Source organism: Electrona antarctica (assembly GCF_951216825.1).
Source record: "Electrona antarctica genome assembly, chromosome: 10".
NCBI lineage: Eukaryota > Metazoa > Chordata > Actinopteri > Myctophiformes > Myctophidae > Electrona > Electrona antarctica.
The window spans coordinates 40,890,297-40,916,074 of record NC_136791.1 but is presented as its reverse complement, the minus strand read 5'-3'; the positions used below and the strand labels follow the sequence as shown (position 1 = coordinate 40,916,074).

The 25,778-nt window shown below is 45.2% G+C and overlaps 1 protein-coding gene across 5 annotated transcripts in view; it reads right to left on the bottom strand.

Annotated features, from left to right (window-relative positions):
* The window catches only part of ehbp1 (EH domain binding protein 1), a 220,170-nt gene that overhangs the window by 94,927 nt on the left and 99,465 nt on the right, over positions 1-25,778 (bottom strand). For all 5 annotated transcript variants that reach the window (XM_079513278.1, XM_079513277.1, XM_079513275.1 and 2 more), the window contains exons 11-13: positions 11,223-11,401; positions 9,852-9,900; positions 2,350-3,210 (exon numbers count right to left, since the gene is read on the bottom strand). In XM_079513278.1, the coding sequence (XP_079369404.1) occupies positions 2,350-3,210; positions 9,852-9,900; positions 11,223-11,401 (1,089 nt within the window). The remainder of the gene's footprint in view (positions 1-2,349; positions 3,211-9,851; positions 9,901-11,222; positions 11,402-25,778) is intronic.

Genomic DNA, 25,778 nt, shown 5'->3' with positions numbered 1-25,778 from the left:
CACAGACACACACACACGCACGCCTAGCTTAGCATCCTATCTGCAAGCCTATCAGAGTTAATCCTGGCTGTATTATAAGGGGCACAAACAGGGAAAACGGAGGCTCTGAGCTTACATTTGGCTTAGAGGGCTGGCTTTCCCAAACACAGGCCTTTACAACATTACAGAACTATTTATCCCTCCGACAACCTCCATCTGGCCCAGGCGGCTTCGGCGAGGCTACACAGTACACACCCCGCTAACTAGATAACGGCCCATGAAAATGGGGTGTCATGAATGGCGCGACCCCTCTGCGACCTTTCAGCGGGTAAACAGGAAGCAGGGAAAATCTCAGGGTGAACTAATTCTAGCAGGTGTGCGTTTATAAAGGCGGGCCTCCCCGCACGCACGCCCATCCGTGCGTTGGTGTGCGTGTGACGCGCGCGTGTGTGTTTGCGTGTGTGTGTGCGTTAGATGCACGTGAGCGTGCACATTAAAGGCACGAGCCATGTGTGAGCGTCTGAGGAGGACTAGATGAGGTGCGCTCCTGTAAAAGCGTCTCCACGGTTGAGTGGTCGCAGCAGCAAACTGCCATCAGGGGAAGGATGAAAAATATAATGAAAAATATAATGAAATGTCAAAGCAAGGGGGTTGCTGGGAGCCTTCCACGCTCGCTAACGTGTTAACCCATTTTGGGCGGGAACCCCTTTTGGTGTTAGCATTATGTTATGCTTTGGCTATTGAAAAATAGCAGATCTACAAGCTCGTAGCGCGCCACTCGGCTTGTAGGTCTGCTATTTTTGAAAAATCGAAGAACGACAATACATAAACATAGCTTTTTCAGAAAACTGTCAGGATGTAGAAGACATTTTTAGAATCGTTCCCAGGTCAAAATGGGTTAAAGGGCCCCGGCCAAGACGCATATCTGGAAAGCCTGGAGACGACAACATCTATAAACTCAGAGAACAGGCAGAGGAAGAGTTAGCCAGAGAGAGAGAGAGAGAGAGAGACACAGAGAGAGAGAGAGAGAGAGAGAGACACAGAGAGAGAGAGAGAGAGACACAGAGAGAGGGAAAGACAGGGAGAGAGACAATTCTGGTAACGGTCATCTGGGAAATGGCACAGGCGAGGTTGGGATTTAAAAGGAAGCTTAGCGGGAACGCTGCCGCCGTCGAGCGAACGTGCGTCTGAACGTTTGCGTCTTACAGGTGATGAGGCTGTGGAAGTTTCAATCAAAGCCATGTGTGCCGGGATAAGAGACGCGGGGTGATTGGTTCAGAGGGACGTGTCAGAATCTAAATGAGCGTGTTTAATATGAAGACTCTGCCTATAGCCACGCAGGCAGACCCAAAGGTTGTCTAAGGTGCTCGTTTGATAACTATGTAGTAATGTAGTGCAGCTGTGCCTTCAAATGTGGCACAGTGTGTTGTAGCGTCGTATTGTGTTGGGCAGCGATTCCAAATCTGAGGATATTGCAAGTGGGCCCCCAAATAATTTGAAAAACAAGATTTTATGATACTATGACATAAATATTTAAAAGAAAAAAACTAAGGAAAAAATGTGGTTATAATATTCAAATCTGTCTTCCCTGTGTATTTTTGAGTGGTGCAACCACTCCTATAGACAGCTATGCGTGTGGCTGTGTCCGAGCACAAAAATAGCGTTATAGCGTTTGTTCACCACCAAGTGTCACTGTTGCACAGCCTAACACACAAACACAGACACACACAGGCCAGGGAAGAGGGCTTGTACAGTACAGTACAGTACAGTACAGTACAGTACAGTACAGTACAGTACAGTACAGTACAGTACAGTACAGTACAGTACAGTACAGTACAGTACAGTCCACTTCAGACCGGTCTGAAAGCCTTTTATTTGAGTCAAAAGGCCCAATCGAACTACACCACTTTAGTGATATCATGAAATCATCCCCTCCCCTAAGCCCTCCACCATCATCATACATCAGCTGTGGGTGCAGCTTCAGTTCAGGTGGGTGGTGCTAAGGTGAAAACCAGGTGTACTTGAATCCTGACTAATTTTATCACTTTTTTTGAAAAAATAATCTTCCTCTTTATCATAGTACCTGATGATCACTGCACTCATGCTCAACATGCTCTGAAAATGCACATGGCCCACCCATCTGAAAACGTAAGTCGAATGGCTGCCGTGTTCATCATGTGGTCAGTGGTCAACATGTCACATGCGTGTGTGTGTGTGTACCTGTGTGTCTGTGTGGTTGACTGTGTGTACCTGTGTGTCTGTGTGGTTGACTGTGTGTACCTGTGTGTCTGTGTGGTTGACTGTGTGTACCTGTGTGTCTGTGTGGTTGACTGTGTGTACCTGTGTGTCTGTGTGGTTGACTGTGTGTACCTGTGTGTCTGTGTGGTTGACGGGTGGAGACTCTGACTCCGACTCAGAATGCCGCAGACTGGCCCTCTTCTTCTTAATGAGGTCAGCGTCTCTGTTGTAGGAGGAGCCCAGCTTCTGGTGGGGAGAGGCGGAAGAGGAGGTGGGAGAGGAAGCAGACCCAGCTCCTCTCCTGGTGGGGGAACCCGAGTCTGTGCCGCCTCCCGACGCCTCCCCGTCTCCTCTCTCGTCCTCCCCCGCCTGCCACCGTCTCTGCTTCTCAGACTCCCTCTCCGCCCTCTGCGGCAACTCGCTCAGGTCCAGCGTGTCAGCTTTGGGCAGCTGCCTCCGGTCTGCTGAGGCAGGGAGCGTAGCCTGAGACCTGGGGGCAGGCCTAGGGGCGGAGTCTGTCACAGGGAGCCCCGCCCACGGCTTCGGAGTGGGCGACACGGAGGACGGCGGAGCGTAAACGGACGCGCCCGCTGCCGGCGGGCTCGCCCTTCCACTTAGCGCGGCCTGCCCCTCGGCCGCTCCCGTCCCCGTTTCGTCCTCGCCCTCTCCGTCGTCCCGAGCGCCGTTGGCTTCGCTGGCCGCCGGGCACTCGAGCTCCGATCCGGCGCCTCGGGGCTGCACGTCATTGAGCTCGGCGTAGAACTTGTCCTGGTCGATGGAGGCGTTCGTGTCCGTCTCAAAGTCTCCCACCTTGTATGTGCTGCGGCTGCTGTTGGCCTCGATCTGCACCACGTTGAGCTCCTCGCCGGAGAAGTGCGCCCTGATCTGGTACAGGTAGGTCATGACCGTCAGCTTGTCGGGGATGGCCAGCAGAACCATGTCCGACGGCTCTAGCAGACGGGAGATGCCCAGGTTGGCGAAGACATCGTAGGCCTGGAGGGAAAATACATAGATATTTAAATCCTTAATGCACATAGTATTGATATTATCAGAACAGAACTGTTAGGAAGTCAGGATTCACTAAAACATATACAGAACTACAGACAGTAAAATACAGAAATACAGTTAATACACACACTAAATTCATCAAACAGAGCTCCACAAAGAAAAGCTTCTTCTGTATCCAGTAAGTTGTTGCCTATTCAAGAGAGGGAATCAGCATCAAACCCTATATATAAAGAGGGTACTGCCCCCATTTCGTATTTTCCATCTCGTCAATCAGCCCAGGCAGGGACAATCGCAATAAAACAGCCGATTGGCCAGGAGAGGTGTGCGACAGGGATGGTGCAAGTGTAGTTGATTCCCTCACATAATGAAAGCACTGTCGGATGACTGTTAACCACTCTGGGGTCCCCCAGGGATCTATACTTGGTCCTCTCATTTTTTCCTTCGAGTCGACACCAATAGTTTGTTTTTTTTGCCAAAAATAGTCAATCTGCAAGTTCACCAAGTAGCACATTGTAGCTAAGTAACGCGCATGTGTGTAGCCAGGCATGCATGTGCACGTGGCCACACGTGCAGCAATGGCAAAAACTGCGGTCATGGAGTTAAACAGAGCTTCCAAAAACGCTAACAAAAAAAGCATACAATTTGGGAAAGGAAAAAGGGCATAAACTAATGGTGAATGGCCATACTCATGTGCAAATGCACATCACTTGCTCCAGGCAGGGAAAACAGGCAGTAAGGACAGAGACAGACACACATTTCATGATTAATGGGTAGATGTGTGCATGTCCCGGATGTTAGCTTAAATGTTGTCAATAGTATTGCTTCTTTTCTTTCTTTTTCTCTATTTTTCCTCTTGTGGGATTTGGTTTTAGTTTAAATTTACATTTAGCTTAGTCTGCCTGAAGAAGGTCAGTAGACCGAAAGCTTGCTAAATAAATACATTGATTGTGCGCAGATCTGAGTTTGCGGAGCTTCCCTTTATTTTTCTCATTTTCCCTTTGTGACTCCAGCACCACACTTAAGTTTTTTCAGCGGATGAGCGGTGGTTCTTTTTACATTTAGCAAAGTAAAATAAAATAAAATTAATTGAATGTTATGATATGAGAGAAGTACAGGCACATTGGGGTGTATCGTGTGTGTGTGTGTGTGTGTGTGTGTGTGTCGTATGTGTGTGTTGCGACACCGTTGCCATGGTGGCTGGCTGACAGGTCATGTCAGGGATGGTTGTCCCCGATAAGAGACGCAGATACCCCAAGACAGAGCGCTTAATCCCGAAGCACGTGTCTGTGTGTGAGCGCGCGCACGTGTGCGTGCGTTTGTGTCGTTATCGCCCCCTGCATCAACCTGCCCATGCTCTCCGTCACGCGTGTAATTGGCCTGATTAGAGTTTGATGAGAAAATACAGGTGTGATTATCAACAGACACACGAAACCCAATCCCTCCATCACCTGATAGATGGAGGGATGGAGAGAGAGAGAGAGAGAGAAGGGATGAAAACCATTATCGCAGCCAATGACAGGTAAATAAATAGATTAACACACACCCACACCCACACCCCCACACACACACACACACACACACACACACCTTTCTTTCCATCCCAGTTGCACTCATCCATTCATCCATCTCTCCAGGTATCACAGCTTGTATCTGGGTTGCTTGATAGCGTTGATGTGATTCAGACCTGTTGTCGCTGTGTTTGTTTCATTGGCTTCACACGTCTCCCTAGTCTATCAATTTAACTTTCTCTCTCCTCTCTCTCTCTCTCTCTCCCTCCTCTTTCTCTCTCCTCTCTCTCTCTCCCCCCTCTCTCTCTCTCTCTCTCCCCTCTCTCTCTCTCTCTCTCCATCTTTTTTTATTTGATTTAGAGGTGGAGCCAGGGATGTGTATTTCTTCGCAGCACCCTGCTTCTTACTCCTTACATACAGTGAACCACATTATTAGGCATCCCTATTTTGGCCATGTAAGGAAAAGCCCATTTTTCAACATTTTCTAACATACCAGAAATAGCAGATCTAAACCTTTGTGGCACATTGGGAGCTCGACGATTGGCAAGTATAAAATATTGTTTAAGTGGTTAACATGTTCAGCACTGGAAGACGCACAGTACATCTATTCTAGTCTACTACTGACTGGCCAGGGCGCAGCTCCACTGGGGTAGGTTCTTAAGTGCCTTGCTCCAGGGCAAGTTATGAGCAATATGGACAGGTGATACCAATAATACTGCTAATTACGGTTCTGTTCTGTTCTGTTCTTTTTTCTTTTTTCTTTAGGTCAAACAGATTTGGGTACTGCTATTGTACATGTTGACTCCATCTACATTAAAAGCAATAAGCCACAGGATGGGATTGATTATGACATTATTTTACTTTTTTATAAAGCTCTCAATGGTCCTGCACCTTGCTATCTATTATGACTACTGGTCTTCTATTCTAGTGCTGACCTCCAATCAGAATCAAGGACTGGATCTAAACATTTAGAATTAAACCTGTTTCGATCCCGGTTATTCCTAGCTGATGTTGTGTTGAAGAGTTCTTGAGCAGGGCACTGAACCCCTACCTGCTCCCGATGAGCAGGTGTCTTGCATGGTTTCCTCTGCCATTGGTGTGGTAATGTGTGTGTGTGAATGGGTGAAATGTAATGCACATATTGTAAAGCTTTCGAAAAAGGCACTATATAAATTTGACTTTTGTAATGATGTAACTCTCTCTGCTCTTTTGTCTGGTTGCTCTCTCCCCTCACGAAACAATGAGCTGAGTGAAGGTGTACATTTGTACTGGATGAGGTGTGTGCGAGGCAAGCACGGTAAATTAAAGTGTTAATTAAACTGAGAGTTTAAAATAGTGTACACATTCTCAGGGATGAATTATAATTGAGGATTTTACTGTATGGCAGAGAGCAAAAGTGTATGCGTGCTGAGAAAGAAAGACGTGTGCCTGTGTGTGTGTGTGTGTGTGTGTGTGTGTGTGTGTGTGTGTGTGTAAGCGAGAGTGTGCATCTGCACCGGACACAGGAACAGAAGAAAAGAGATGAAAATAAGAGGAGAAGAAAGGGGAACGTTTGCCACCCCCCCACCTCCCCCCCACCCTTACTTCTCAGTGTCGCAGAGTGAAAGGAAGGGAAAAAGGAGAAGTAGAAATGAGAAGGATAGAGAGAGGGAGAGGTTGAGAGGGAGTGATTGGGTTTCTAACACGTATTCACAGGAGCAAAGTGTGTTCCCATTGTTCCCCTCTCGCCCCGAGTATGTTCTGAATGAACACGACAAGCTCCACGCTCAATAGAGAAAATAATGAAAGAATGAATGATAGAGAAAGTGGAGAGTGTGGGGAGAGAGTGAGGGCTGAGCGAAGGAGGGGAGGGAGGAAGGATCTTGCAGCAGGTTTTGTTTAGGGGTCAAAGTTGGGTCTCCACGCATGCTACAGTCCTTTTACCCAGGAACAGCTCTTTCTTTCGCATAGGATTTATTTACAGTTTGTCGTGTGTGCTGTGTCGCGTGCTGTAACACGTCGCATGACGCAAGCTCGCAACATGCGCTGTGAGCTTGTAGAATGGCTATGTTTGGCATGCGCCACCAACGTGCAACAAAGTATAAATGTAACTTAATAATAATAATAATAATGAATTGCATTTTCATAGCGCTTTTCCAAGTGCTCAAAGCGCTTTACAATGGTTCATTCATTCATACATTGGAAGGTGAAGCGGCGAACAGTCGATGCCAGCGTCCTCACTTCCCACATTCACACACCAATGGTGGCACGTTCACACACCGACCGACTCATTGGAGGCAATGTAGGGTTCAGTGTCTTGCCCAAGGACACTTCGACATGTGGACAGGAGGAGCCGGGATTCGAACCGCCGACCCAGGGATCATTGGACGACCTGCTCTACCTCCTGAGCCACAGCCGCCCACTTCACACCTTAAAGGTCTATTCATACTCCAGTTTTAGGTGATAAGGTGACCACCGAAAAGTACAACATGACGTCACCGGCGGTGGTAAGCGACTCACCCACCGCTCACTCAAACAAATCTGTCTGTTTTTACTAACCACCGTGGTGGTCACCTTATAACTTAAAACTGGAGTATGTACTGTAGGTGTAGTAAAAAGTAATAATGAAATGAAATGAAATGAAATGAAATGAAATGAAATGAAATGAAATGAAATCTATATTTACCCAGGGTATCTGGGCTAAGCTCAAGAACTTGTTTCCAGCCAGGCCCTGCTCATAGAACACATTTCATCGTAGTGGTTGATGCCTTGTTCAAGGGCATTTCAGCGGTGGTAATTTTAACGTGTCGGACGGCTGATTCGAACTGGGAACCTTCCGGTATCTAGACCGCGCCGCTATCCGTTCGGCCACCGCTGCCTTAAGAGTCCACAAAGTACATTTATGCAGGGTCCTTTTAAAACGTTTGGCGGAAAGGATTTCACATTTGACACTGTCGATTTGACACTCAATTCAGTTTTCTCAACAGAAAGAGGAGGCTTGCTCTAAAAATGCCAGATTCACCATTTGAGGAGATCAACACATTAGAGCACTTACATGAAATAACAAATACCCGAGTTCCTTGACTGACCAAACGAAACACTCGTAGACATGCTGATTTAACATCACATATACTGTATATATAACAACACATACTGTATGCTGCTGGGCTTATTGAAACGAGCTCTCCTCTCTTCCCCTTTAACTATTAACAAGAGCTTTAGACTTGGATTGCATGTCACCCTTCCGTGCTCTGGGCCCCTGTAACCCCTTCCCCCCTCTGTGACTGACAGGCATCCATCAGTGTCAGTCATCACCAAAACCACTCTCCCCACCTCCTCCTCCTCCTCCCAGAGCTGGTGCTGGCGGCGATTTCGCCTGGCGCTGTGCTATCAGATAGCATGGGAAATGACTTCTTCCTGGCCTCATTACACACACATAACATCACGCTGACAAAATAGGCACATGCACACTCACACAGTCCAAACAAACAACCTCTTACGGGCAACTCAAACTGTCACACATGTATGCACGCAGCCAGGTATACTGTAAATATAAATGTAAATGCATGTGGCATGCACACTTTCACATGATGTGCGTGTGTGCGTGCGCTCATGTGCGCACACACACACGCGCACGCACACACACAGATTGATAACAGATCTTTTCAAAGGCTGTGAATCTCTAAATATTCACCTCTCTCTCCCTCCTCCCCCCTCTTTGTATCGATTATCCTTATCTGTCATAATTCACTGGTGTCTGAGCTCGCAGACAGAGAAAGAAAAGGAGATACGGGCGGGGGTGGTGATGGGGGGGGGGGGACTGCATTTGAATCATCTGGACATGAAAACCAAGGTAACATTCTCCATTATTTTAAATTCATGACACTTGCTCAGATGTCCAATTTTATGGACATTTTAAATCTGAACCCCCACACTCAACCCCCAGAGCTATATCTGCCTGTGTGTGTGTGTGTGTGTGTGTGTGTGTGTGTGTGTGTGTGTGTGTGTGTGTGTGTGTGTGTGTGTGTGTGTGTGTGTCCGGCGTAGGGTCCATTGGGCCACGCGAGCCCAGTCAGTTTAGAGCTGGCCCAGTCTAACTTCGAAGAGAGGGGGTGATAAAAGAAAAACAACAAAAGATAGCCTACTTTGGCAGCCCTTGTGTGCATGCAAATGTCTGTTTAGTAACAAACTACAGCATGCAAGCCGCCTTTTTTTTTTAATCGTCCCCCATTAGCACGTCGGCAAAATCGTTCACACCTATCGGCCGGAGAGGCACATGGGCCCCCTGCATGACTTACATCCAGCTTGCTCCATAAAGCCATGATTCAACTCAACATATAGTAAAATCCACAGTGTTAAGTTGACAAGAGTCTCGCAGCAGGAGTATATATATATTCTCTTCGCCGATCTACAAGCTCACAATGCACCGCAACGAGACACACGGTATGAGAGAATATAGCAGCAGACCGTGATCACTATTCCTCAGCTATCACCTTCTGGTGGAATAACATCCGCCCCCCCCCCCCCCCCCCCCCCCCTTCCCCCGACTGCCTGTATTGCTTCTATCTGACCAACTCCTCTAGGGCTAAAGCTCAGACACCTGGAATGGAGGTGGCTGCTGTTGAGGTGGGGCGGGGTGCGGGTGGAGGGGGTGCAGTTAGCTGATATGAAAAAAAGCCTCTTCTCTCTCTCTCCACACTGTGGCTATTGTCAACAGGCTGGTGTTCATGCCTAACAGGGCCAGCGGAGGTTATCGCTGAGGCAGAGTGGATGAGAACAGGAAATCAAGCTGGAGGAAAAGCCTGCACGCATATCATTCTGTGTCGGCCCCTGAGGGCCACAAGAGAGGACAGCATGGTGGGGATGTGTGTTTGTGTGTGTGTGTGTGTGTGTGTGTGTGTGTGTGTGTGTGTGTGTGTGTGTCTGCGTGCGCGCGTGCGCATGTGCATTAACCTGTCTGGTTGACATGGGGTATGGAAAATCCGACTATGTACCTATTTGGTGTGTGTCTGTGTGTGTGTGTGTGTGTGTGTGTGGGGGGGGGGGGGGGTGGTCAACAGGGTACAATGAACAATATAGGGAATACACAGAGTAGGACAAGGCTGTGAACTAGAGAGCAGGAGAGGAGGACATTTTTACCTTTTTGTTGTTTTCTTTGATATCCTGAGGATTGAGCGACTTGTAGTCTCTGAAAGGAGAGAGAGAGACAGAGAGACAGAGAGGGAGCAGGGAGAGAGAGAGAGAGAGAGAGAGAGAGAGACAGAGAGGGAGCAGGGAGAGAGAGAGAGACAGAGAGAGAGCAGGGAGGAAAAGAGTTAAGTCGGGGAGAAAATAGAAGGAGAGAAAGCAGAGAAAGGTGAGAGGAAGAGAGCAGGGGGATGGGGTGGAGGTGTGTTAGATATGCACAGTGTGTAATGGCATTAGAACTGTAACATGCAATTTCACAGCAACGCAATCAACAGAAGTAACAGAGTGGAAAATATAGCAAGAACAAACACACATACAGACGCACATGTGTGCACGCACGCACGTGCACGAACACACACGTCTGCGGTAGTAAAGCAATGATTTATCTTTCTTCGTCTTCTCTCTTGATGGGTCTGTATAGCTTTTTCATATAGATTCTGAAGTGGCATGCAGACATGTTCTTAATTTAACACACACACACACACACACACACACACACACACACACACACACACACACACACACACACACACACACACACACACACACACACACACACACACACACACACACACACACACACACACACACACACACACACACACACACACACACACACACACACACACACACACACACACACACACACACACACGGCCTATTCGTAATCGTATATGGGGTGAAAGTGTGTGTTTTTATGCCTGCATATGCTTGAAAACCCTGAACATTTGGGAGGTTTGTGAATGTGCATGCATTTATGCATTATCCGTTAGTCTGTGTACATTAGTTCCATGTTGGTGTTCAGTAGTCTGCACTCTTGCATTCTTTGCTGCCACATTTGTCTATGAATCTGCATGTTTGCATGCGTGTTTGTCTGTGAAGGGCAGCATGCATGTCTAGGCATGAGGTGTGTGTGTGTGTGTGCATGTGCGTGTGTGTGTAAGGCTATTGTCGTATGCGTGTGTCTGTTTTTGTTTTTGTGTTTGTGTCAAGATCTACAAGCCCACAACGCGTCGCTTCGTGCCGCATTGTGAGCTTGTAGATCGGCTATTTTCACCATTATTTTCTTCTAATTTAATGGATTTACTTCGATTTTTCTTGTAGTTCTTCATGAAGTGGTTGATATATGGTTTAATTCATTAAAGATTTAGCTTTTTTGGGAATGTTTTTTTTTTAAATGTTTTTAAATAATAATAATTAAAAACCAAATGTAGCAAACAGGCCCAGTGTTTGGGAAACAGTGTCCTCTCCAGTGTGTGTGTGTGTGTGTGTGTGTGCGCGTGTGTGCGTGCGTGCGTGCGTGCGTGCGTGCGTGCGTCCTACATGGCATCGGGTCTGAAGTGGTGCAGCAGGGCGCAGAAGGCCAGGCCGTTCCTCCATGATGTGGTGAAGTTGGTTATCTTCACACCACGGTAGTTCTTGGTGACCTCTCGACACCAGGCCAGCAGGGACTGGCTGGCATTGGGCTTTCCTCCCAGCACTGGACTGGGAATGGGACTGGGCTAGAGGCGCAGGAGAGAAGAGGACAGAACAGAGAGGTGTGAGTTTCACAACCAGAGGTGGTGTTTATACATCATTTTAATTTCTCAAATGTATGGAACAACTGACAATGAAGGCCTGACTAAGCCTAAATGAAACCACCTGTGTTTTAAAGAATGCTTTAGAGACAAATATTGCACTGCATTAGAGCAGACGTGTTGTCAGGCTATAGTATCATTCTGCGAATTCACCATGGTGAAACAAAAAATGGCCAAAAATGTGATATTGATTCATAGTATTTCCTTCTAGTACTTTAATTTAGCATATTAGAGTGTAGAGAGTTATATAAATGTGTATTGTATTGAACTTTTTTACTTGACCACATTTTAACACCGATAGATTTTGTCAATGGAATCAAATAAAAACAATAAATCAATACGCCGGCACTATCCTTTAAATTGCAGATGGAGGAAATTATTGGTTTCTTTGCATATTCAAGTATGAGCTAGATTTATCGTGTGAATCATACAGGTCAATAAGTCAATCAGGATGGACCAATGTATCAATTATTGTAAGCACAATAAGACATCGCTCTTCTTTTGTTGGGTTTTTGCTCTTTTCTTTCTTCTTTTTATTGAATTCAAAAGTACTTTTTATGAATTGTTTTTCTTTTGCTTAATGTTTTATGTAAGACAGATTGAATTGCTATACAAATAAACTTGCCGTGCCTAAACTCGTTTTGCCTTCTCTGTTGTCTCAGACCGTCTTTAATGTTCCAAGTAAAACACAGATGACAAGGGGAAGAGCTATTCGTTTTTGAGCAAAATATTGTGTTTTTCTACTCTGAGCCCTCCAATTAGCTTCACAGTATGTTTCAGCATATGGAGAAGCAACGCGTTACACACGACACGTATGCACGCACACACATACACTAATGAAGAGTTGTACTCAAAGCGGCGTGCAAGCGTGGATAATGTAAACATCTTATTAATTAGCTCCGCCTTTGAAGTCTTATCTGGGCCGGCGCTTTGACCAATGGGAGTGTCTCAGCTGCCCAGACTCCAAATCCCACAAATCCGTGGTGTGGCGGACCCATTCAGATGGGCAGCGGAACCAATGTCATTCTGATGATTCAGCTGGCTATTGGTTTAATCTGGTTATGGACGCACAGATACCGCATAAGCCTCTGATTATTTTGGAGGGCTTGGACCAGAAATGACAAAATTAACAATAACGTCATTAAAATTCCATTTAATTCGATATGGGGCAGTGATCAAAAGAGCTATGAAATATGTTCAAAATCCTTGTCCATATTCGTTATTGTGCTGAACAATCACACCGAAACAAGGCTACAATTAAATAAACTCAATTATACATTACAAATATGCAATTTCTTCATGATGGTGGCATGGCTACACGTAGACTAACAACATGTCAATAGTAATTGTAATATCATAATAACAATAAACTATTTGTTTAGTACTTTTCATTATTCTGTGCTTTACAATATTAAAAACAATAGAAAAGAAATGTTCACATAAAATAGAATAAATACATAAACAGTTGACATGCTCAATATCAATATCTTCATTATTGCTATAACATTTTATAATTATAATTTTGATTGATACTGACAACCAGAACTAGCATTCTCCTCCAGGACAGAAACTGAGGTGAAGTTTTTGAGAACTGACCCTGACTGACTAAGGGCAGCTTCGGTCCTGCCACACATCCTGTGGTGGCCAAACAACCCCCTCTATTGGCTGTTCTGTGCAATTGCAAGACAGGAGAGACTCATGACTGAGAGATCAAAACCACTGTCTCTTGGTACTACACCCAATAGAATAGAATAGTAGAAGTGAAATGTGATTGAATATGACATGACTTAAAACCAGTAAGGATTGCCAATTTGCCATCAAACGATTCTAGGTGTATAGAGGGAGAAGTAGCATTGTAGCATTGCAGAGTGGTTAAACATGTGACCCGGGGCCCCCTCACAAACCATGAGAAGAGATGATAAAAAATAAATAAATAATAATAATAATACTGGAGGCTAACTGATCTACAGTAGCAACCCTTAACCTTTCTGAGTGAGTGAGTGAGTGAGTGAGTGAGTGAGTGTGTGTGTGTGTGTGTGTGTGTGTTTATGAGGATCAGTCTGTGAATGTTCCTGCATGCCTGGGTGTACAAATGTAGCTAATAGTTATGCACCTATGTGTGCAGACATGCGTGCGTGTGTGTGCGTGTGTGTGTGTGTGTTCGCGCGCACGTAGTGTCGTGTTGGCCCCCATGGCACTGTGACTTCAGCAAGAGAGAACGAGAGCGAGAGAGACAGAGAGAAAGCGAGAGAGAGCCTGAGGGACAAACACTTGACATTTCCGGCTCATCTTTTAAAAGAGGGCCTTAACCTTTCCCCACAGCTTCTCCAGACACATTTTTTTCAGACGACCGCGACAATGCCTGCGCCGCTCACACACATGCAGAGGGGAGGGGGGGAGGGGGGGAAAGGAGGGAAGGGGGGGGGAAAGGAGAGCGGCGATAAATCTGACGGTCGACACGTAGAAGAGCACGGTGGCCATTATGTGGCGGAGCCACGAGGTCAACCCAAACAAAACTACTGAAAATAACGTTGCGGCTCTTTTGTTCGCAGCAGAGGTTCTCAATGTGGGGTCCGGGGGTCCCCAGGGGTCTTTGAAGGGGTTCCAGGGCGTACCAAACTAAATGAGGCACAGTTCAATTGACAGATCTTCTCTTATGGAGATCCCTGTCACAGAATCCTTTCTAACAGGGGTCTGTGATCAAATGCATAGACTTTGAAGCTTTTTGATTACCACTGACTGCACATTATACACTATCTATAATACTGTATAATGTACAGTATTTTAAGAAATAGTGTTATACATAATGCTGTCAAAAATAACGCGTTAACGACGTTAATTAATTGCGTTAATTAATTGCGTTAAAATATTTAACGCAATTAACGCATGCGCAGTGTTCCCCCTAACCTTATAGTATAAGCCCCTAACGCGAGGCTCAGGAACGTCCAGTGCCTAACAAATCTATCACTGTGTAGCGCACAATCATGATTGAACAACACCAGAGAGATACACTGTAGCTTGTGTATTGTAGTTGGGTTCAATGCGTTGCCAAGTGGTTTGATTCTGTAACTCTGTTGCGTTACTTTGTCTGCCTACAGTGCCTAGCAAAGCCCCTTTGGATCATCATTCATTAGGCTACACACAGTCACACACACACACACACACACACGCACACACACGCCTCCTCCAGTCTTCTTCCTCCGCACGCATGCACACACGCACACTACTAGTGCTGTGTAGCTATCGGGATCAGACGCAGCGCTCTGCACGAATCCCTCACAACACTTTATAGTCGCAACTTGTGGACAGTTTGAAAATGCGGGTCCTACGTGCATTAAGCCATTAACGTTGGTCCGCCTGGTTTCGTTTTGTCCAACGCGATTACGTGAATCAGCATGGCTGCGCCTGCAGTAGGCTATTACCAAATCAAACACATGGTACTTTTGTGTCGCACATGGAAATCAACTGAAAACGACCATGGATATAAAGACAGTTCTCCTGTGCTGCTGTGCACAGCGCAGATAATGCACAACTCCAGGTACGAACCAAAACACTGACTGAAGCTGATCATTCACGACTAACTATCTCCAGAGTCCTGCAGTCCCGCAATGAAGGAGAGACAATCTCGTCTCTCACTATAGTCCACTTCTCTACAATGCCATTCTAGCCTTAACACCTACATTTATATGTTATTCAATATATTACTTTAGCGCAAAATATAGGCTTTTCTAAACCAAGCCCTGTTTCAAAAATGGTTATGTGCCATGTTATTGTATTTTGTGAATTAACTATAGTCTACAGTTTAACCCATTGATTCTCAGCCATTTTAATTTCAAGGACCCCCAAATTAAATTGATAGAAAGTAGCCTAGGCCATTTCATTATGATTTTTATCTCTGGACTGGGACCCCAGTCTCCATCCATCCATCCATCTTCAACCGCTTATCCGTGGTCGGGTCGCGGGGCAACAGCTCCACCAGTGTTCCAGACTTCCCTCTCCAGAGCAACATTAGTGACAGCGTGGCAGCGGTGGCCGAACGGATAGCGGCGCGGTCTAGATACCGGAAGGTTCCCAGTTCGAATCAGCCGTCCGACACGTTAAAATTACCACCGCTGAAATGCCCTTGAACAAGGCATCAACCACTACGATGAAATGTGTTCTATGAGCAGGGCCTGGCTGGAAACAAGTTCTTGAGCTTAGCCCAGATACCCTGGGTAAATATAGATTTCATTTCATTTCATTTCACTTCCTCATGGGGGACCCCAGTCTACATGGCCAAAAGCCAGTGTTAATTTAACTCAAAGTGTAGGCTAGGCCTACAAATGCTCACATCATATATAAATGCATTAGAAAACAAAAAACTAATTTATATCCGCTTTCTGTCATTTATATTAACATTTCCACAACAATATACAGGAAAATATGGCATATTTTGGACATAGTTCGAATGGTGATTAATCATGATTAAATTAATTTTGAAGCTGTGATTAATCTGATTAAAAATTTTAATCATTTGACAGCCCTAGTTATACAGTATTTGGTGGATGTACATCGGTGCTAGTGTACATACAAATGTATGTACTAATACAATATAAAAGTGTGGATGTAGTCACAAAGGCTATAAAAATTAAGGGCACCCTTTCCCTCGTGTTCCTTGTGAGTCATGTAAGTGCCAATGTGCGTTTGTGATTGTGTATGAGCGTTGTGCGCGTGTAGTGTGCATCTGCACATGTGCGCGTTTTTGTGCTGAATGTTGCAGAGAGCACTCACACGCACACATGTCTTGCTTTGGGCCATCTTTCAGTTGTTTCAAGTGACGAGTTGAAAGTAGCGCTCTAATTACCTGGGATTAGAGCGCAGGTGCTATTAAAGCAATTAGACACACACTGCAGAGTCGCACTGCACTGCCTGTACTCACACACCACAGAAAACAGTGTAAAATGCATATACGTGCACCTACATGCATATAGGCCGACCCTAATAATTCATTAGATATTGACCATCCCAATGTTATATCACGGAAAGTTAACTGATAAGCTAGGGGTGGGGTGGGGGGGTTATTTTCTACTAGATACAACAATGCTGCATATGTTTTGATACGATCGAGACATACTACTATGCAAGACCTTTCTTTCATAGCTGTCATCAGGGTTGAGGTAACCTGACTAGTCAGGTTAGGGTTGAGGGCCCTCTAGCACAAGCAGGGAATAGAGGTTATCCCTTAGTTAGGAGGTTGGGCAGTGGAAGGGTTCTACTGCTGGAACTCAGGTTTACATGTTTTTTGACCATTTACGGTATTATTATTGTGTGTGTATTTTCTGCCCACTCTTTCTTCCTTTTCTCCTGAAATGTACATACACTCTGAAGTGATATTGCCCTGTTGCCCCTGTTAAGTGTTGACTTGATGCCATATGTAGTCCATCTGAAGAAAGCGAGGATTATACAGAGACATTGGAGATGGAGTCACTTGGAGAGGGCATGAGGGGGGAGGGAGGGTTGGAGGGGTGAAAAAAAAATCCTGGGAATTGCACTTGTGTCCTATGTATAAATATAAATGCTGTCTATACTGTACTGCTTTTTCCAAATAAAATAAATATTATATAAAAAAAAAAGATATTGACCATCCACGCATACAACAAAAAACATGCATGTCGAGTAACTGGCAAATAACCACATTACCGTATACTTCCTTGACCAGTGTCCCCCAAAGATCTATAAGTTTCCCTCCTTTCACACCAAATCTCTTCACCCAAAATAGCCCATTTACAAACTTACGACACGTTTGTAGATCTATATGATTGCTTATTTTCACAGAATGTTCCCCTATTATGACATGGCTAGAATAGGACGCTAGGGTTCACGAGCGACTATTATGGATACATTTAATTTCAACAGAAATGACTGGCCGCTATATGTGAGTGAATATCATTATTTTAACATAATTTCATTATTGGGGCGCCCGCTGGCCTAGTGGTCCAGGCGCATGCCACATAATAGACTCTGGCCTGACAGTGCATCGCGTGTTCGAGTCCCGTTCATGACGACCTTTGCTGCATGTCTCTCCCCTTCTCTCTCTCTTTCCTGTCAGTCTTCACTTGAAACAATAAGGTAGAAAAGCAAAAAAACTCAAGATTTAATTATTCAGATAGGACAGAGAGACGAACACAGGCCACCTGAAGGAATGATAATATTATGTGGTATGCGCAGCCACCCGTACTACGATACCTTTTTATTTCTGTTTTTATTATTATTGACAGGACAGAGTAGAAACAGGACAGTGAGGGCAGAGAGGGGGATTGACATGCATCACCACCTGGGGATCGAACAAGGTGTTTCATCATTGGTGCTTAAACCACCCACGACTGCTACTAACACAGAGAAAGATGCACAAAATTGCAATTATGGGATTTGTTTTTGCCCATTTTCCTGATCTAAACTGAATGTTTACATGTGTGGTGGTCTCTGACATGTTAAGTGAGTTTCATTACAGGCAATATATTCAATAGTCTGGCACTGTATGATTTAAAACATACACTAGCAATTCTCCCCACTTGTGAAATCCATTTCCATGCAGATACGTGGTTTCATTTTGGCTCATGTGATATGCGACTGCTATATGCATTGACTCTCCCCCCACTAACAACAATATGTTGATGTAATTTCCCCAATCAGCCATACACATCGTTTCATTATGCTCTGCCTGGATAAAAGGCAATACCAATGCATCTACATACTCCAGGTTCTCCATATCCATCAAACATTGGACAAAATATCATATCTCGCTCTACAGAAACAGCAGGCCACATTTCCTTAAGACACGCACGCACGCACGCACGCACGCACGCACGCACGCACACACACACACATGCACGCACGCACGCACGCGTCGGGTAAAAATTTCATGAGGACCAGAGGACAAAAAAAAAGAAAAAACATACCGACTTATCAAACAGTTTGCTGTCTCGCCTCAAGCAAGGTATGTGTGGCTCTGTGTGTGAGCGTGTGTGCACGCGCATGTGTGTGTGTGTGTGTGTGCGTGTGTGCGTGCGTGTCTGTGTGACAGAGCCATGTAGCTACCTCGGCTGCGGGGTAGGATTAGCGGATAGCGCCAGCTCTGCCCCACAAACATTCCATATTAAAAAATGAAAAGGCAACGTTCATTACTATCAGAGCCACATGAACCGCCTCTCTCTCCCAGCCTACTATTATACCCAGCCCTTATACCGGCTGCTGCTGCTCGGGCCACAAACAACACACCGACAAGAGATTCCATTATTCCTGATGTCTGGGTGTCAACAGCATACATCCGACGGGGGCAAAAGAGAAGAAAAAAAAGATAAAAGGGAGGGAGGAGAAAAGGACAAGAGAGGAATAGAGAGAGCGAGAGAGGAGGGGAAATATCGCTTAGCTATCTACAATACCAGGATGACAACATAGAAGAGGGGAATAACTAGAAGGGGAATGGAAGCTTGGTGTTGGACTGCGATGTCAGAGGAAGAGGGTTTGGTCATCTGCTGCCTTTTGAGGGAGGGTGTGCTGAAGAGTTTGCTGTGGTATAAGACCCATTAAGAAATGAGGCTGATTCTACAAAATGTATTGTAGTTGTCAGTCAGTAGTTCTCTTCACTTTATTTTTGAGTGGTGCAACCACTCCAAGGAACAGCTTTGTCCCCATGTCCCAACCTATGTCCTAACCTATGTGACTATGTCCGTTTAGAGTACCAATAGGGGGTGCTGTTGCACCACTCGCTTCAGACTGGTTTAATTTATATTTTTTTAATAAATGTTCAAATGTTTGCGGATGTACAAGCTCGCAGCGTGGCTTAAAGTGACCCCATGTGAGCTTCTATAGCTGCTATTTTTGAATAGCCAACACACGCACAAATCTAAAACCACGGCTTTCCCGGTTATAATGGGGTAATGGGGAAGAGGGGTGAACAATGATAGGGATAAACAAAGTAAACACAATACATTTTATGTAAATCAGAGAATGTAAAAAATGACCCAAATGGACCCAGGAGGTTCAGAAGGACCTAGGATTGGCTAATCGTATCTCGTTTGCTAGGAAAAAACAAGACAACTCGAGGTCAACACCCCAGGTAGTACAATAGGTAGTCGTTTTTGAGATATCTTGTTTGAAAGGTCAAGAGGTCAGCCTGGGCCATGGCTCAGCGGTCCAGGCACCTTGGCCGGTAGTCCGAGTCTGGCAGTGTGCCACGGGTTCGACTCCCGATCCCGACAGCCTTTGCTGCATGTCACTCCCCCATCTCTCTCCCCCATTTCCTGTCAGCCTACTGTCTGTCCCTGCATAAAGAATATAAAATAAAGTGTTTGACTGTACTCTGTTGCTGTTTCTGTCTAATAAAGTATTCAATCAATCAATGAATGTACTTACTGCTCAGCAAGTTCAATGACAATCTCTCCATTACATTTTGAGATATCTTTCTTATGTAAGTGGAAATGTTGGGCCTAAGGATGGTACATAAATCATAAGAGTTCATCCTCTGGGTACCATGAAGGTGCACCGCAAATTTCATGACAAATTACAAAGAGAGGTTTTGAGATATCTGGTTTGCGAAGTGTTAGACTGACCGACTATGATCTACATCTACAGTGTCATTTCAGGCATTTGATAGTACAAGCCACTGGTAAGTGCAAAGGGCAAAGGTCAAAGCTACAGCAACCAGAAAATGGGTCCAACAGTCATGGCTGATTAACAAAAGAGGGAAAAGCCACCATGTCAACCACTTCACATGCTACTAAGAGGAGATGGGTGCATGTGTTTGGTGACTTTGGTCCGATGTACTAACAGTCTGACATGACAGGCATTAGTCCGACAGGAAGCCACAGGTTAGTTTTATCCTGTCACAGTTTAGTTTTAACCTGCCACGCATGTCGGGAGCCACGGGTTAGTTTTAACCTGCCACGGGTTAGTTTTAACCTGCCACGCATGTCGGGAGGCACGGGTTAGTTTTAACCTGCCACACATGTCGGGAGCCACAGGTTAGTTTTAACCTGCCATGCATGTCGGGAGCCACAGGTTAGTTTTAACCTGCCACGCATGTCGGGATGCACGGGTTAGTTTTAACCTGCCATGCATGTCGGGAGCCACAGGTTAGTTTTAACCTGCCACGCATGTCGGGATGCACGGGTTAGTTTTAACCTGCCACACATGTCGGGAGCCACAGGTTAGTTTTAACCTGCCACACATGTCGGGAGCCACAGGTTAGTTTTAACCTGCCACGGGTTAGTTTTATCCTGCCACGGGTTAGTTTTATCCTGCCACGCATGTCGGGATGAACGGGTTAGTTTTAACCTGCCACACATGTTGGGAGCCACAGGTTAGTTTTAACCTGCCATGCATGTTGGGAGCCACAGGTTAGTTTTAACCTGCCACGCATGTCGGGATGCACGGGTTAGTTTTAACCTGCCACGCATGTCGGGATGCACGGGTTAGTTTTAACCTGCCATGCATGTCGGGAGCCACAGGTTAGTTTTAACCTGCCACGCATGTCGGGAGCCACAGGTTAGTTTTAACCTGCCATGCATGTCGGGAGCCACGGGTTTTAACCTGCCACAGGTTAGTTTTAACCTGCCACGCATGTCGGGAGCCACAGGTGAGTTTTAACCTGCCACGCATGTCGGGAGCCACAGGTGAGTTTTAGCCGGCCACGGGTTAGTTGTAACTGGCCACGCATGTCGGGAGCGACGGTGTTGTCGGTCTAATGCCTGTCAGACAGAGGAGTAACCTAAGGCTCACCCAGGCTTCAAGTTCACTTCCAAAATATTTCAATCACATGTCTATCCTCTGCCCAGCCTGTGCAGAGGAGGCATTGAAAACTGGCCCTTTGAGCGTCATAAAAAAAAAAAGAAAAAAAAAAAAAGATGCCAGTCAAAAGCTTTAAGTGTCGGCTTTGTCTCTCACTCCGGGGCATAACGCATGAATGGGAAGCTAACTGGCCCCGGCCCAATGACATGAACCCATAACTCTGTGGAGAGAAAAGACGCTCCCAAGTCTTCCAATCTCACTTTCATGTCTTCAAAGCGGTGTCAGAGAGTGTCACATTTGAGGAGGTGTTGGATCTCCTACTCTTTAAAACTTGTAATCCGCTCAAGAAGCTCACGGCAACCCCACCCAACCCCCACCCATTTCTCCTAATGCACACACTCCAATGGACACATACTGTATAGCGTGTTTCTGTACAGATCTTTTATGTACAGTTTACACACACACACACACACACACACACACATTAGGGTTTTAAGCAACTAGTCTACTGATCCACTAGTCAACCTTGTTGGTACTAGTTGACTAGTTGATTAGGAGAAAAAATAACAGTTTTTGTAGGCCTCAAGATCAGCTAGATAGTTATAGTCACCAATGTACAGAGTTTTAAAATGCACAACTATTAATAAAAAATGTTTTTTTACATAATAGGTAGGCCTATTTTATACAACTAGAAGTGAACACACACACACACACACACACACACACACACACACACACACACACACACACACACACACACACACACACACACACACACACACACACACACACACACACACACACACACACACACACACACACACACACACACACACACGTCTGGATGAAATGTTTAAATTGTAATGTTATTAGTTAAGTCTACCTGCTATCACAGAAAACAGGAAGTGCGGTTTACAGTGGGAAGAAAGCAGAGGAGACTGTATTCCATGCACGACTAACCGAGTGGCTTTAGTAGTTGCGTGGTTGTAGCTAAAAACTAAGAAAGCACATGCACACACAATGACATACGCAATGTACAACCCTTTGAAAGGGATGGATGCCTGTTAACAATAAAAATGAGTCTTGTTAAGCTCACCACTTAACACAACACTTAAGTTGCACCTTCAATGGAAAACAAGTAATTTGTCTAATCTGAGCTTTCTGGGTTGTGAAGTCTTTAAATTGCTGTAATAAATAAGGAAAGGAAAAAAGAATCCAACCTTGTGTCACGAAACCCATGAAATTATTATTTCAAACGCAGGTGAGAATGGAGGGAGAGGAAGAAAGAGATGCGGTATGGGAGGAAGAGAAAAGTCCAATCAAAAGTTCAATTATGTAAATTGAGATGTGGATGTGTGGAAACAATGTGGAGGGTGGAGAGAGAGAGAGACAAAAGGCTGGAACAGGATGAGGGCGAGCGAGTGTACCATGGAAAATAATACACATTAACATACAAAGAAATATCACATTACTGTTGTACTAGCACACTGGAGGGGCCACTGTCTAGAGAGACTGTGTGTGCGTGTGTGTGTGTGTGTGCGTGCGTGCGTGCATTCTATTGTGCTTAGTCTCATTCAAACTGGTGTCTGTGTGTCTAAGCTGCAGTGTACAGTAGTGTTCAGAGATTTCTCTACCTGTACTTTGTGTCTACGACACAACACAGTTAAGCACATGCACACGCACGGATGCATGCACACAGGCACACAAATGCCACATTGATCCATGGTTTGTGGTTGTTTTAAGTTTTAATAATGGGTTGTCGTTGTATTTTCACATTGGGTTGCTTTAACGCAACCCATCATCATTGTCCAAAATGTGAGTATGTGCTGAACAGGCAATTATTGGCACAGTATTAAAGTGGACATACTGTACATACTGTATTTGTTATCAGACTACATTAGTATCCCAAGATGTTGCCATAGTATAAATATTTATTGTAAGCGGTAAACTAACAAAACAGTGATCCCAGTCCGTCATCAGTGTGTCTGCTTTACTCTGGTGTGTGTGATCTTTGTCCTTTAAGCCAGAGGTTCCCAACCACTGGTACTAGTACCACTAGTGGTACTTGAGCCCCCCTCTGGTGGTACACAGATGAGTCACCCCAAAAAAGGGGAAAAAGACAAAAGTGGAATAAAATATTTATATTAATACAGGTAGTACAAGTGATTGGTTGGAATAGGCTCTCCAGCCGTGCTGAAATGAGCATGACGGCACCCCTACAGTAGCCATTAATAGAAGATTTGGGAACGGATTAATCACATTAGAAATATCATCAATTGTGCTGATTAGTGATTAGACAGTTTTGTCAGAGCAGCAGCATTATTGGCTTAGGAATGGAACAAAAAGGGCAGGTATTACGCTCCTGTATTTTAACATGAGTTATTATGGTGGTACTTGGATAGCCAAATATTTTCTGAGGTGGTACTTCAGTATAAAAAGGTTGGGAACCAATGCTTTAAGCCATTCATAACATATTGCTTTGTATGTTTTCATGGAACCAGTTACTAACCACGTAGCTCTTCATGGAACCACAGTTACTAACCACGTAGCTCTACATGGAACCACAGTTACTAACCACGTAGCTCTACATGGAACCAGTTACTAACCACGTAGCTCTACATGGAACCACAGTTACTAACCACGTAGCTCTACATGGAACCACAGTTACTAACCACGTAGCTCTACATGGAACCACAGTTACTAACCACGTAGCTCTACATGGAACCACAGTTACTAACCACGTAGCTCTACATGGAACCACAGTTACTAACCACGTAGCTCTTCATGGAACCACAGTTACTAACCACGTAGCTCTACATGGAACCACCGTTACTAACCACGTAGCTCTTCATGGAACCACAGTTACTAACCACGTAGCTCTACATGGAACCACAGTTACTAACCACGTAGCTCTTCATGGAACCACAGTTACTAACCACGTAGCTCTTCATGGAACCACAGTTACTAACCACGTAGCTCTTAATGGAACCACCGTTACTAACCACGTAGCTCTTCATGGAACCACAGTTACTAACCACGTAGCTCTACATGGAACCACAGTTACTAACCACGTAGCTCTTCATGGAACCACAGTTACTAACCACGTAGCTCTACATGGAACCAGTTACTAACCACGTAGCTCTACATGGAACCACAGTTACTAACCACGTAGCTCTACATGGAACCAGTTACTAACCACGTAGCTCTTCATGGAACCACAGTTACTAACCACGTAGCTCTACATGGAACCACAGTTACTAACCACGTAGCTCTACATGGAACCAGTTACTAACCACGTAGCTCTACATGGAACCAGTTACTAACCACGTAGCTCTACATGGAACCAGTTACTAACCACGTAGCTCTACATGGAACCAGTTACTAACCACGTAGCTCTTCATGGAACCACAGTTACTAACCACGTAGCTCTACATGGAACCACAGTTACTAACCACGTAGCTCTACATGGAACCACAGTTACTAACCACGTAGCTCTACATGGAACCACAGTTACTAACCACGTAGCTCTTCATGGAACCACAGTTACTAACCACGTAGCTCTACATGGAACCACAGTTACTAACCACGTAGCTCTACATGGAACCAGTTACTAACCACGTAGCTCTACATGGAACCAGTTACTAACCACGTAGCTCTACATGGAACCAGTTACTAACCACGTAGCTCTACATGGAACCAGTTACTAACCACGTAGCTCTTCATGGAACCACAGTTACTAACCACGTAGCTCTACATGGAACCACAGTTACTAACCACGTAGCTCTACATGGAACCACAGTTACTAACCACGTAGCTCTACATGGAACCACAGTTACTAACCACGTAGCTCTACATGGAACCACAGTTACTAACCACGTAGCTCTACATGGAACCAGTTACTAACCACGTAGCTCTACATGGAACCAGTTACTAACCACGTAGCTCTACATGGAACCAGTTACTAACCACGTAGCTCTACATGGAACCAGTTACTAACCACGTAGCTCTTCATGGAACCACAGTTACTAACCACGTAGCTCTACATGGAACCACAGTTACTAACCACGTAGCTCTACATGGAACCACAGTTACTAACCACGTAGCTCTACATGGAACCAGTTACTAACCACGTAGCTCTTCATGGAACCACAGTTACTAACCACGTAGCTCTACATGGAACCAGTTACTAACCACGTAGCTCTTCATGGAACCACAGTTACTAACCACGTAGCTCTACATGGAACCAGTTACTAACCACGTAGCTCTACATGGAACCACAGTTACTAACCACGTAGCTCTACATGGAACCACAGTTACTAACCACGTAGCTCTACATGGAACCAGTTACTAACCACGTAGCTCTACATGGAACCAGTTACTAACCACGTAGCTCTACAAGGAACCACAGTTACTAACCACGTAGCTCTTCATGGAACCAGTTACTAACCACGTAGCTCTTCATGGAACCACAGTTACTAACCACGTAGCTCTACATGGAACCAGTTACTAACCACGTAGCTCTTCATGGAACCAC